Below are 12,681 nucleotides of genomic sequence, written 5' to 3' on the forward strand. Positions count from 1 at the left end.
CAGGTGTAAAATACACAGAGAGGAAGGCTATTTACAATTTGCACAGAAACCAGATGGCAGTTATAAGAGTTGCGGGGCATGAAAGGGTGACAGTGGTGGAGAAGGGAGTGAAACAGGGTTGTAGCCTATTCCTCATGTTATTCAATCTGTATATGGAGCAAGCAGTAATGAAAACAAAAGAAAATTTGGAGTACGAATTAAAGTCCAGGGAGAAGAAATAAAAGCATTGAGGTTTGCCAATGACATTGGAATTTTGTTAGACACACCAAAGGACTTGGAAGAGCAATAGAATGGAATGGACAGTGTCTTGAAAGGAGGATATAAGATGAACATCAACAAAAGCAAAACAAGGATAATGGAATGTAGTTTAAGTAAATCAGTTGTGTAGAGGGAGTTAGATTAGGAAATGTGACGCTGCAAGTAGTAGATGAGTTTTGCTATTTGGGAAGCAAAATAACTGATGATGGTTGAAGCAGAGAGAGGATATAAAATGTACACTGACAATGGCAAGAAAAGCATTTCTGAAGAAGATAAATTTATTAAATCAAGTGTAGAGTTAAGTGTCAGGAAGTCCTTTCTGAAAGTATTTGTATGGAGTGTAGCCATATTTAGAAGTGAAACATGGAAGATAAACAGTTTGGACGAGAAGAGAAGAGAGGCTTTTGAATCGTGGTGCTATGGAAAAATGCTGAAGATTAGATTGGTAGATCACATAACTAGTGAGGCGGTACTGAACAGTGGTGGAGAGAATAGAAATTTGTGGCACAACCTGACTAGAATAAGGGGTCGGTTGGTAGGACACATTCTGAGGCATCAACGGATCACCAGTTTAGTACCGGAGGGAAGTGCGGAGGATAAAAATCATAGAGGAAGACCAAGACATGAATACAGTAAGCAGATTCAGAAGGATGTAGGTTGCAGTAATTACTAATGAAAGTAATGAAGCAGAATGAAAAATCTGACTGTTAGAGCAACTGTCACACACAAATACAGTGATAAGGTTGTCTGTACAACTGTTGAGAAACTTTACTTCAGAAATGAATACAGCCTCGAACAACTAGGCTTGTAATGCAACAGATATTTGACCAGGACAACATAGCAAACATCAATATTCAGATAAAACTTTTGTTTCTTAACATAGCAAACAGACAACTTAAAAAAAAAGAGCATTAATGAAGTACAGGAAAACATCAAGAAAACTGACTTACTATATAGGAAACAGTAACATAATTTGGAAACAGCCAGTATTTTTGCAAGTAAACTTAAAAAAAAAGGCCAAAAATTAAGAATGTAACTGATGGATCCATCACAAAAACTGATTTACTATGTAGGAAACAGCAAGATAATTTGAAAACAATCAAATATTTTTGGGAGGAAACTTAAAAAAAGTCCAAAAGCTAAGAATGTAACTGACAGATATAGGAACCCCAGGGATAAGAAATTTTCAAAGTAGGATAAAACCACCTACACGCAAGGTATATCTGGAAAGAAATTCCATTATTATTTTCAGATAATCGTATTGATTCCAACTTACTCAGACAAATTGGCTTAGATAGGTGGGAGTCTTAGCTTTTCAACACTGTCTAGTTGCTCTTAACTTAATGAGCATTAGGACATCTTTTTCTGTGAGCCTCTTGATAATCCATTTGTTGTGACAATCAATGTGGTCCACACTTTAACAATGGTACTTCATCAAGTTCAGTGCTAAACTCAACAAATGTATTTCCAACATCTACCAAATGATTCAGCAGGCCTAAGAGGACTTTAATTTGTCATATTTAACATTTGTGAGTGACTCTTCATGGTCATCAAAGAGCAAAAGTGAAAAAGTATGTTTTTTTTATCATTATATTTTGAACATCAACCATTGAATTACTGGGAATGAAAGATAGAGATTCTCTACTATGAGTGTGTACTTGAGAGATTTTCAAGGGACTTCCAACCACAAAAGGAGATTGCTCAGACCTAGCACTTCTACCAAGTTAGTGCTTCCAGCCACATCTGTCTCCACAACTAGGAGTTCTTGGCCAAACAGAAGTTGTCAACATTGGTCCAGTTGCCCTACCATCCCACATCTAGCTCCAAAAGACTTTTTCCTGTTACCAATAATCAAGGTCGGTTTGAAAGTACTTCACTTCGGGGCCATCAAAGCAATCCAAAAAACAATGAAAAAGCCTCTAAACGTGATTCCCATCAATGGCTACCAGAATGAGTATAGCACATAGCACAGTCACTGAAAAAAGGTGCAGATTTAAAAGGGGGGTTACTTCAAAGAATTTCAAATATTTGTAATGAGATATCCCCCGCCCCCCTCCCCCCCCCCCCCCCCGCGCGCGCGCACACACACACGCACACACACACGCACACACACACACGCACACACACACACACACACACACACACACACACACACACACACACACACACCTGGATATAACCACATTATTTTTGGACACACCATATACAATACATTAATTTTGATTCCTGTTACCTCACCACAAAATTAGAAGAAAGTCTGGGCTTCAAAACTGACACAATTGCAAGTAATGATAGTTGTTGTTTATGTTAAAGAAAATTTAATCTTGCATTGCTTTTCAAAAAGCCATCAGGAAGAGATGGCTCACTAGTGAGGTCATCTTCCTGAGAAAGAAACGTAAAGGGAATAAACAACAGACATTGGCAATTTCAAACATGGTGACTAGTGGAAGTAGAACAAGCTACACCGAGTCATCCTTCTCTAACATTACCTTTTTTTAATACACCTAACCAATACTAGGTATACGATCGATTATTGCACAAGTTAAAATTATCTCAGTTGTTTCATTAAAAGAATTCATATGATTTTGTGTATAATGTATTATATTTCAGGCTAAAATGTATAAAAAAGAAATTAATGTTTTACAATCAATATATGCTATCAGTTAAAATTAATCTCCTTTTAAGGATAATTGAAATTACAAAATTTCTGGCATACTTAAAATTCATATTATTAATTAAACAATCTAATGCTAATTATTAAATTTGCTTCTGGATTTACTTATGAAATAATGATATAATTTGGTAAAGATTCTTCTCCTGTTGAGAAATTTTGTGATCTCTTTTGCTTTGTAAACTATTTGGAAAATGTGAGTGACGCAGAATGTAAGAAGTGGGCATGCCTCTGATGGAAATGCATGTATCTTGCTAAATTTGTCGACAACAATGTAATTATTAAAGTCAATGTGATTTAGAAGAAAGGGATAAAATAAAAAGATATTTATAGCAACAGGCAAATCTTCATCAGTTATTTAGTGCAACAAGAACCCGCAACATTAAATCAAATTTTCAGCTGCAAGATGGTACCCCAGACAAGTCCTTGAACCATAGACAACATCAATGAGATAATGAAGATGAGTAAAAAGTTATTATCTTGCATATCTTACACCTCTTGAACCTTTTGAAAATAGTGAAGATAGATTTAATAGTGATGTGTGTGAGGGTAAGATTACAAATCATAAATTCCTTACCTTCTTTGGTATTTCTGTGTTATTTCACCCTACTATCTCATCATTTCACTTTACTGAAGCTTTATTTTCCAACCTATCATCTGTCTTCACTCATCAGCTGTGGTGATTCGAATGATAACCACTGGAATGAATCATGAGGACCCGTGTTTCATTTCCATAACAGATATCCTACAATCATGTTGAGAAGTGCAACAGACTGAGGAGAATCAGATTATGAACAGAGGAAAAGTAGGGTTTGAAGACAGCATTAGCATTTACATAACAGGTTTGAAAGGAACCAGTATTGAGCTAGTGGTGTAACAGCACAGAGGGTGACAATGTGCTTCGCAGAATTCTGCTGTATTGCTGTGCATTCACTGCAAATTTTAGGAATGACAGAGTGCCACATTTATGCTAAGAATTCTCTGCACATCCTGTTTTCTCTGTGTACATGTGCAAACAGGTATTGCTTCCACAGGACCATTTTTGTTCTATTTTGGTCATATACAGTATACACACATGATTGAGATACCAGAAACTATGCTGATCTTGCTTCATTTTACACAATATAATTAAGATCCATTTTAGGACACTTGTATTTCTAGGTGTTCAATGTTTCTCTAAATAACTCAGATAGTTATTGGTTCAGTAGTGGCATTACATCCCACTTTTCCTGTCACAGTTGACACCTCTAATAATCTCCTTACCAAAGAAATGTGAAATCTGAAGGTTATACTGCATCAGTCTTTGCAAAACTTCAGAAATCTACTTTTACAAATGACTTTTTAATTTATTGGGATCCCATGACATTTTATTTTAAATTGGACTTCAGGATAACTTCTCATCTGTTACTAATTTTATATGCTCCTGCATCCTGCATTTCCCCTTTCATTATCATTGGCTCAAGAATAATGAATTTCTAACTCTCAAATTTTCAAAATTTGGAAGCTTAATTTATAATTTGATGCATGCCTAGTAGATTAATTTTTTAAGCTGTTTTACCTGTTATCCTGTTTCATCCTTGCTTAACAGAGATTAAAATAAATTTTAATAAAATAATGGAAGCTTCATCCTGTGTTTGGTAAAGACCATTCTATGTATAAACTTTCATAAATATGAAATATGTCAGTAAAGTGCTTAAATAATTTACAAAATTTCTGCAATGTGTGCAGTGAAGGAATTTTAAAATCTGAGATGTACGGTTTTTTCACTTCTCGGAGAAATATAATTTCATTTATGGTATAACTGATGCCAGTACATAACTTAGCACAACACACATAACATGCGTATTGTCAACTGGACAGGAAAAAGTAGTTTGTAGGAAGTACTGTTTAGAATTCCTGTAAATTTGAGGGACCTGAAAAACTGCTGTGATTTGACACTCCTCTTCAAATAATTTCAGAGTACTAACATAGTTGCATTAAATTTTGGAAGTGGAATATTTTCAAGAAACCTCAGGTATATCTTACAAATTTTCACTATACAAAAAAGAAAATATCAAAGAAGGATATACACAAGATTTTTATGAAAGTGATTATGTTTATTGCGCACTCATTTCTTGGTGTTGTGTTAAAGTGTAGAGGTCACACGTTTACATTTTCCAAAATGAAGTTACACGGAAAATTAATAATTAGCATGCTAATATTGACAACATGCCTTTCAGATATAGAGAAAGACATTACTGCTACCTCTGCTGGTTTATTAAGTAACTACCAGTAAACATGTAATATATTTCTTTTCTAAATACATAAAGCAAAATATTGAAAGCATTAGAGAGATGTTCAGATGTAAATACACACAAATAAATAAAATGACAATTTGCTACATGAAATATTACCAGATCGAGATTCAGCAGAGTTTCTTGAAAAATTCATGACTGGTACCATCTATCTACAGAGTAATACTGAGTTCCCTTAGAGTAACTATGGAGGGAATTGTTTTACTAAAACTGACAGAATTTGACTAGTACCCTTAACTAAATACTAACACAGTATTATCTCTATTTATACTGCATTAGAAAGCAATACCTAAAACCTACATATGACCCCCATGGAAGACATCATATGCTTACATTTATGGCATACTATAAACAGTTGCAAGAACCATTTACCCCTTTCAGTGCATAAAAATTTGTTAATGAAGCCACATTACAAACTACAGAATTAACATTAAAAGCAGTTTTAATTCACAGTTGTAGTTAACCTTTAAAGATGAGGAACTTAAACTACTACAGCAAGTGTGTAGCGAGAGTAATCACTAACTATGGAAAACTAATGAGCATCCAGAACAATTGGTGTTTCTTGCTACATAACTGAGTGACTGTTGTGTTCTAATCTTGACTTTATTAATTTGTGTAGTAAATAAATATCCGGTGAAAAGAAACTCAAATTAATGCAGTTCCTTCTGTTTATAAAAATCCTGAATGTTCAGAAGTCTTTATGAACACTAAGTACTGGTTGATATTCAAAACATGCAGATTACACAAAGCACCTGATGCTACCTACTAGAATGGCTAATGAGATACTGACATTTCTTTCCCATTACCATGCATTTAATCTTACAGAAGCACAAACTTGTCTCCTATGGTAAATAAGTAATTTCCAAACAAAAAGACTATCAGCACCATACATAATAAATAAGTATCTATACCACTGAATTTTAAAGTATAACTGTTCAAGAATGTATCAACAGGAAGATATTAATTATATCTAACGAACTAATTTACGCTTGCACTGTCACATCATGAAAAGTTAAATATCAATAATTTCTTAAGCTTTCTTGTACATTTTTCCCTTCATAAAGTATTCGCAAAAAGAAAGGATTTTCGAAAACTAAACAAAGAGAACAAAGTCATCACAAAAAAGAAATAACATGTCACTTTATAATCAAACATAGAAAACTAAACATCTTTCATTTCAGTACAAAAAGTGGCAGTACTTAAAAGAATACAAATTTATAGTTAAGCACAGAAGACCAATTTTCGAACATATTTTCATGAAAATTTTCTAAAACTTCATTTTTAGGAATTTTAATGCTACAATTCTAAGATGAAATGGACCAATAAAGCAAAACTATCAAATAATTTACAAGTTGTCAAATTTTTGCAGTTCACAAATGGATAGGATGGCAATGGGTATTTTTTTAAATGTAAGCCTGTAGCAGGCAATCATTGCTTATATTTGTTTTATCTGTCAACTTAGTTGACTCACAGATTAAAAAACTGCTACACCCCATACAACAAGTGGTAAAAAAGCAAGTGATTACTGCCATGTGTAAATCTCATTCAGAATATTAAAATTACTAATATTATTTCTGACACTATTTCTCATTTCAATATCAGGAAATTTTACAGTTCTGGCACACAATACAAAATTATTGCTGGCATATGCAATGTTTATGGTTTTTTATACAAAGTCGGTTCCATATGAAAATAAATTACTTTATAGCAGCTTATACTCTTAATTAAGTTTAAATAAATAAAATATACTTAAATATTCATGAACATTTCATACATATGGACTGAAAATTTCTTCTATCTAAAATACTTCCACGCATTATATATGTGCAATAACAATGAAACTCCAAGTAGCCCAATTATCAACATTCCCACATTTTCACAAAAAAGTATGAAAAACAGTCAAGGCTACAAAAGTATGCTGAATGCTTTCCATTTACTCACACATACACATGTGAACAGTAAATTCTATCAATAATTACTCCATCATTATAAAATGGAATTAGTACAAAACTGGTGTGTAATAACATCAGAGCTACTTTTATGGTTCAGCACAAATATTTTCAGTACAGTGGGAAGGAAGGAAGGTTGCTAGACATCTTATATCTTCACAAACTGCAGAAGCTTTCCACAGTTCTTTCTGCTGAACAAAATTTAAAATCTGTTTACAAGTTTACTTGAGAATTCTGTGTCCCATGTTCTTCCCTGCACACAAGAACATCTCTTCGTGCAAGTAAAACACACACACACACACACACACACACACACACACACACACACACACACACACACACACACACACACACAAACAAACAAACTGAAGTGATTCTGATCAGATGATAACCAGTAGTAATGATGTTAAACTAGCTGCTCTGTAAAAGAAAAAAAGACCATGTTACCAATGCAATTTTAGTTCAAAAGGTGAAAACACTGTGTTTCAAATAAATACTGTATTGGAATATAAGTATTAGATAATAATAAATTTGAAAAACTGCAATAACTATCAAATTAAGACTATTAGCTACAGAAGAGGAGCCCTTGCTGAATCAAAAATGAGCTGAGGAGGATATACATCCAACCACAGAGTTTCTAGTTTTTAAAGCTTCTTCAGGAGATAAAAATGCAGAAAAGGTACAGATGCAAATGGATGGAAGGAAAATTCATTCAAAATATAGTGTGGAGAAACAGGACTACTGACTTAACTTCCAGTTCTAGAGGTCAATACCTAGCAGCAAGTAATTGATATATCAGAAATGGGAGTCGAAGTACACAAGCAATCAGAAGATGATGGAAGGTAAAGAAAAGAATAAAAAGTTTGGTAAACAGTAAAGATGATAAGTAAGCTATAAGGAATGAGCAAAATGGGGGATACATTACGAAACAAGGAAAAGTAGAGATACAAGATGTAAATCAGTGTTCAGCAATCCACAGCCAGTTTGCCCCATGCTGCCCACAGAGTCATCATTGTTTTGGTTCTAATACACAAGGCAACATGAAATTCAATTTTTTTCTGCATACAAGAACATAGATTTCAAAACAACCAGTCAGAAAGAGGAATTGGTAATTGCAATTTAGTCAGGGCAATTCACTGTTAATAATAAAGATACATATATGTTGTTGATCACAATGCAGTAAGAAAACAAAAGTCATGGACTGCAAAATGATGTGACTACAAAAGATGGCCCAGCTCCAACTACATCAGCATTTGTCATGCAGCATATGGTGAACCTACAGAAGTATTTATTCTTCGTGAATCACAATGCAGTCATAGAAAACACTAGGTGAGTTATAATCATCAGTATTATTACTATTATTACACTTTCTACATTTCATAAAGGAACAACATATGCAAAACATACATCACAATAAGCATCAGTCTGGCAACAGAGTCTGTGTTGTTTATAGCTGTTGATGAGGGCATAACTTTCTCCGAGATCATTGCAAAAAAAGCCAATGAGCACAGCATATCTGATGGTGAATAAATTGTGATATTTTACTAAGGTTGTGATTTGACTAAGGTTGTGATTTCCTGTGATACATGTTATGCCACACCCTTATATGGACTGCTGCTTGTCTGCCATGTTTAAGAATATCTCAGTAACACTGAGGGTATGTTGTGCAATCGAAATCACCAGTGTTCCCTGCAAACTATCACAATGAGATAAATGTTAATTTATTTAATTTTGTGAAATGTTGAGGATTAGAATTGGGTGAGCAGTCCAGCTGTTCAAATGCCTATCTAAGGGTAACATTACTAAAATGAATGCCGTATGTCACTTGATTGTACCAATTTAACATAGTTTGAGGTATCAATTGGTACTTAAAATTTTTCCTCAGTTGACTGTTGAGATAAGTGTGTATCTTGGCAGCAACTCAAGTTGGCACCTGCTCCTCTTCCGTGACAACCTCAGCTACCAACGGAAATTTTTAATTACTTTTGCAAAGTCATATATGAAATAAACAGATAATCAATAGTCCACGTTCCTACAGACAGGAGGAACAAATTTAAAGTTAGCCAGTTCTACATATAGCATTTGCTTGACAAATTCTATATCATCTTTGTATTTTTCAAAAACACAGAAAGAAAATTTTGTAACACAATTTTCCCTGTAAATTCATTTCTTAACAGCATCAACCCATTACTCATAACATCTAACGTGAACACTAACAAATATTTATTATTTTGATAATGGTTGCAAGAAACATCTCACCTTGGATGCTAAATCTTCCTGATCCTGTACATGCTGGAGGCCAGCACAACAGTGTAACATCAGGACTGCTAATTCTTGTACTTTTTCATCTGATTTGCTTATTAGGAATTCAGCTCTGGCTTGAGAGACAGGATCTTTAGATTCATTACTCTCCTTAGTCAGCAGTATACGCGATTGTGTTTCAGCATCTATCGCAGCTTTCAGCTTCCCAATCTTGAAAAGAATGAATTTAGAAAGATAAATACAAACATATATCCTACATAACTACACACTAGGTTGTGTGTTTTTATAGTTATTTGGTTAGGTGGTGATTTTTCATTAATAAACGAACAAAGAAATTAGTTTTTTTGTTTGTTAGCATATGATCAAGTAACACTTGAGTTCTGTAGAACTCATCTGAAGCTATATTTTAAAGAAAACCCTATAAATAAGACAATAACTGTTTACAAAAAGAACTATAATTGTTGAGTGACAACCACAATAACAAACACAGTTTTTGTAATGATAAACAGAAGGCTGAAAGTTTAAATTAAGTACAAATGTGACAATACCTGATTGTAATAATATGTTATTGACATTTGTAACGGAGGAATTTAAAATATGCACTGAAAGTACGGTGTGTGCCTAAACCTGATTTGAATAATACTTTAATTTTTGACATACTATATTCTCTTCATGGATTTAACCAAAATGTTTTCACACATCAGATATGCCAGTGCTGATGCATCTTTGCCAATTACGCCTCATGTGGTTGAAATGTACTCATTTCGATACATCTGTTCTCTTCCTGGAATCCACAGCCAGAAATAAAAATTATTTTATGTTCCCTTCAGATTTAACCTCTTTCATGATTTGTTCTTTGATAGACCTGGATTCCATGGTATTTTGTGGTAATCACACTGTAATTGAAGAAATCAATGCCTGAAGATCAAAATGTAGTTACAGTAGTAGGTGGTAAGTAGAGCATCCTCTTTGTATAATGCATAGTGAAACACTGTTGGCAGATTTCTATTACTGTGCTAAAATATAGATCCCAGTGGCTGTTATATGGTCACTGTGTAACAGCTATGCCTAAACTTGCATGCAGTCATACTGTTTGCAAAACTGCCAATCTAGCTGACCCTAAACTTGCCACTGGCATCATGTCCACGTGGCTCCTCTAACACCTCAGCCTCTGTATGCGACAATGTGGTGGCAGCTAGTTCATTATATCTTTGCCATGAGATATGAAGTAACTGAAGAACAAGTCTTCCAGTTCTGCTGTTTGTGTATTCATTGGGGAAAAAAAGAAAAAGGAAAAAAAGGTCAAAATTACCTAAAACTTTATAGATGTCAATCTAAGTACATAACACTAATGGCACAATAAATAAATCAACAAATGCAGAAAATTCACACACTTTATGGCAGACTCTACTACTCTATTTAGTCGATTCTGACAAATCTTCAACTAGATCTCTCAATTCTGTAAGAGGCTACAGAAAATGGCATTTCAGGTGGATAAATTTACGCTCCATTGATTAGATGTTCATTAATCTGGTTGGATCAGTAAGTGTGATCATGTGTTGCAAAAATTCCCATGACACACACATGGCATGCTGTCCTACATTAATCTATTGGAGTAGGTCTTCAGCAGGCCTGTCATGAGCCCAACACATGTGGTCACAGAATGACCTTCATACAGTGGTGTGCTATCACAATTCCTAGTACCACCAACTGGGTGGGTGGGTGTAATATACAATTGACACCCTGATCATCATAGCAGTAGTGGGGGATTGGGTGCCATTCCATAGCAAATGCTGAAGTGAGGTGCTAATCCTTTAGATATACACACCGCCGTCATCAGTGCACATATGAAACCTGGATTTATCACTAAATACAATGTGGTGCGCAAATGCTGGATCCCAAAATATACCTTTTACCAGCCACTGGTGAGAAAATGCTGGATCACAAAATATCCCTTTTACCAATCACTTGGCTTAATTAATCAAGTGGCTGTGTGTCTAGCAGTCTCATCTGAATTATTTGTGTCATAAGCAATACACAGTAATATTCCCAGAATAAAATCAAAAAATTTATCCCCTCTCAAATTACATTTGTTCACTGATTACAACAAAATTCACATAATTGGTAAAAAATTAAACTAAATTCATATCATACCACTTACAGAGGCTTAGCTGTTAGAAGAGCCATGTGGACATGAAGCCAGTGGCACGTTAAGAGTCAGCTAGGGTGACAGTTTTGTTGCAAAGGGTATGGCTGCATGTGAGTTTAGGCATCTCTCTTACACAGTCATCATATACAACCACTGCGGTCTCTATTTTATCACAGCAATAGAAGTCAGATAGCAGCACATTCATAACCTCAAACGAGACTGGGTAACTCCACATGGCACTGCACAAGACATGCGGCAACCTTCCTAGTAACTTGGCTGCAAACCAACTACTTGTCCTTGGGGCTTGTGTAATGTTACTGCCCTTTTTTCTTTTTTTTTTGCCACAAATTGATATTTACACATGATCCAAGGTAGTTTACAGATTGTTGCTACACAGACAGCTAAGCAGTGATGCTGTCAAGGTAATAATATGGAAATCACAGTAAATCAAATCTCTAACACTGATTTTATGTAGAAAATCCCATTCTTCCATATGCTGCAATTTTCACAGATATCAATGTAGATAAACAGGCCAGCACAGGAATTAGGAAATTGAAATCATAATTAAAACCTCCAAATAAATGTTCAGTAGGGATATTACAAACAACTTGTTCCCAGGGTAAAAATTATATAGAAGCTTAATTAGATTTAAATGGAAAAGTCAAGTGATGCAACCAAAGTAATGGATAGATATAAACATAGTGATATTGAGGCACAAAGAGGATGGGAAGATCAGAAGAAGAGACTGGAAGGAATATGGTAGGAACAGCAGAGGAAAGTTATGGAAAAGAGAAAGAAAACAAATGACTGCATGGATGACAAGTGACACTAGAGATAGCTATCAATAAGAGTTGTTGTTGGGTTGTTTTTGGGGAAGAAGGCCAGACAGCGAGGTCATCGGTCTCATCGGATTAGGGAAGGACGGGGAAGGAAGTCGGCTGTGCCCTTTCAAAGGAACCATCCTGGCATTTGCCTGCGATTTAGGGAAATCACGGAAAACCTAAATCAGGATGACCGGACACGGGATTGAACTGTCGTCCTCCGGAATGCGAGTCCAGTGTTTAACCACTGCGCCACCTCGCTCAGTATCAATAAGAG

At 35.0% G+C, this 12,681-nt stretch overlaps 1 protein-coding gene across 2 annotated transcripts in view; it reads right to left on the reverse strand.

The window, feature by feature from the left end:
* Nucleotides 1–5,021: 5,021 nt before the first annotated feature.
* The window catches only part of LOC124722846 (PDZ domain-containing protein 8), a 233,602-nt gene continuing 225,942 nt past the window's right edge, over nucleotides 5,022–12,681 (reverse strand). For both annotated transcript variants that reach the window (XM_047247971.1, XM_047247972.1), the window contains exons 14-15: nucleotides 9,432–9,644; nucleotides 5,022–7,592 (exon numbers count right to left, since the gene is read on the reverse strand). In XM_047247971.1, coding sequence (XP_047103927.1) covers nucleotides 7,584–7,592; nucleotides 9,432–9,644 — 222 coding nt within the window. In that variant the 3' untranslated portion in view covers nucleotides 5,022–7,583. The remainder of the gene's footprint in view (nucleotides 7,593–9,431; nucleotides 9,645–12,681) is intronic.

The sequence above is a fragment of the Schistocerca piceifrons genome, chromosome X (genome assembly GCF_021461385.2).
Source record: "Schistocerca piceifrons isolate TAMUIC-IGC-003096 chromosome X, iqSchPice1.1, whole genome shotgun sequence".
In the NCBI taxonomy this organism is placed as follows: domain Eukaryota; kingdom Metazoa; phylum Arthropoda; class Insecta; order Orthoptera; family Acrididae; genus Schistocerca; species Schistocerca piceifrons.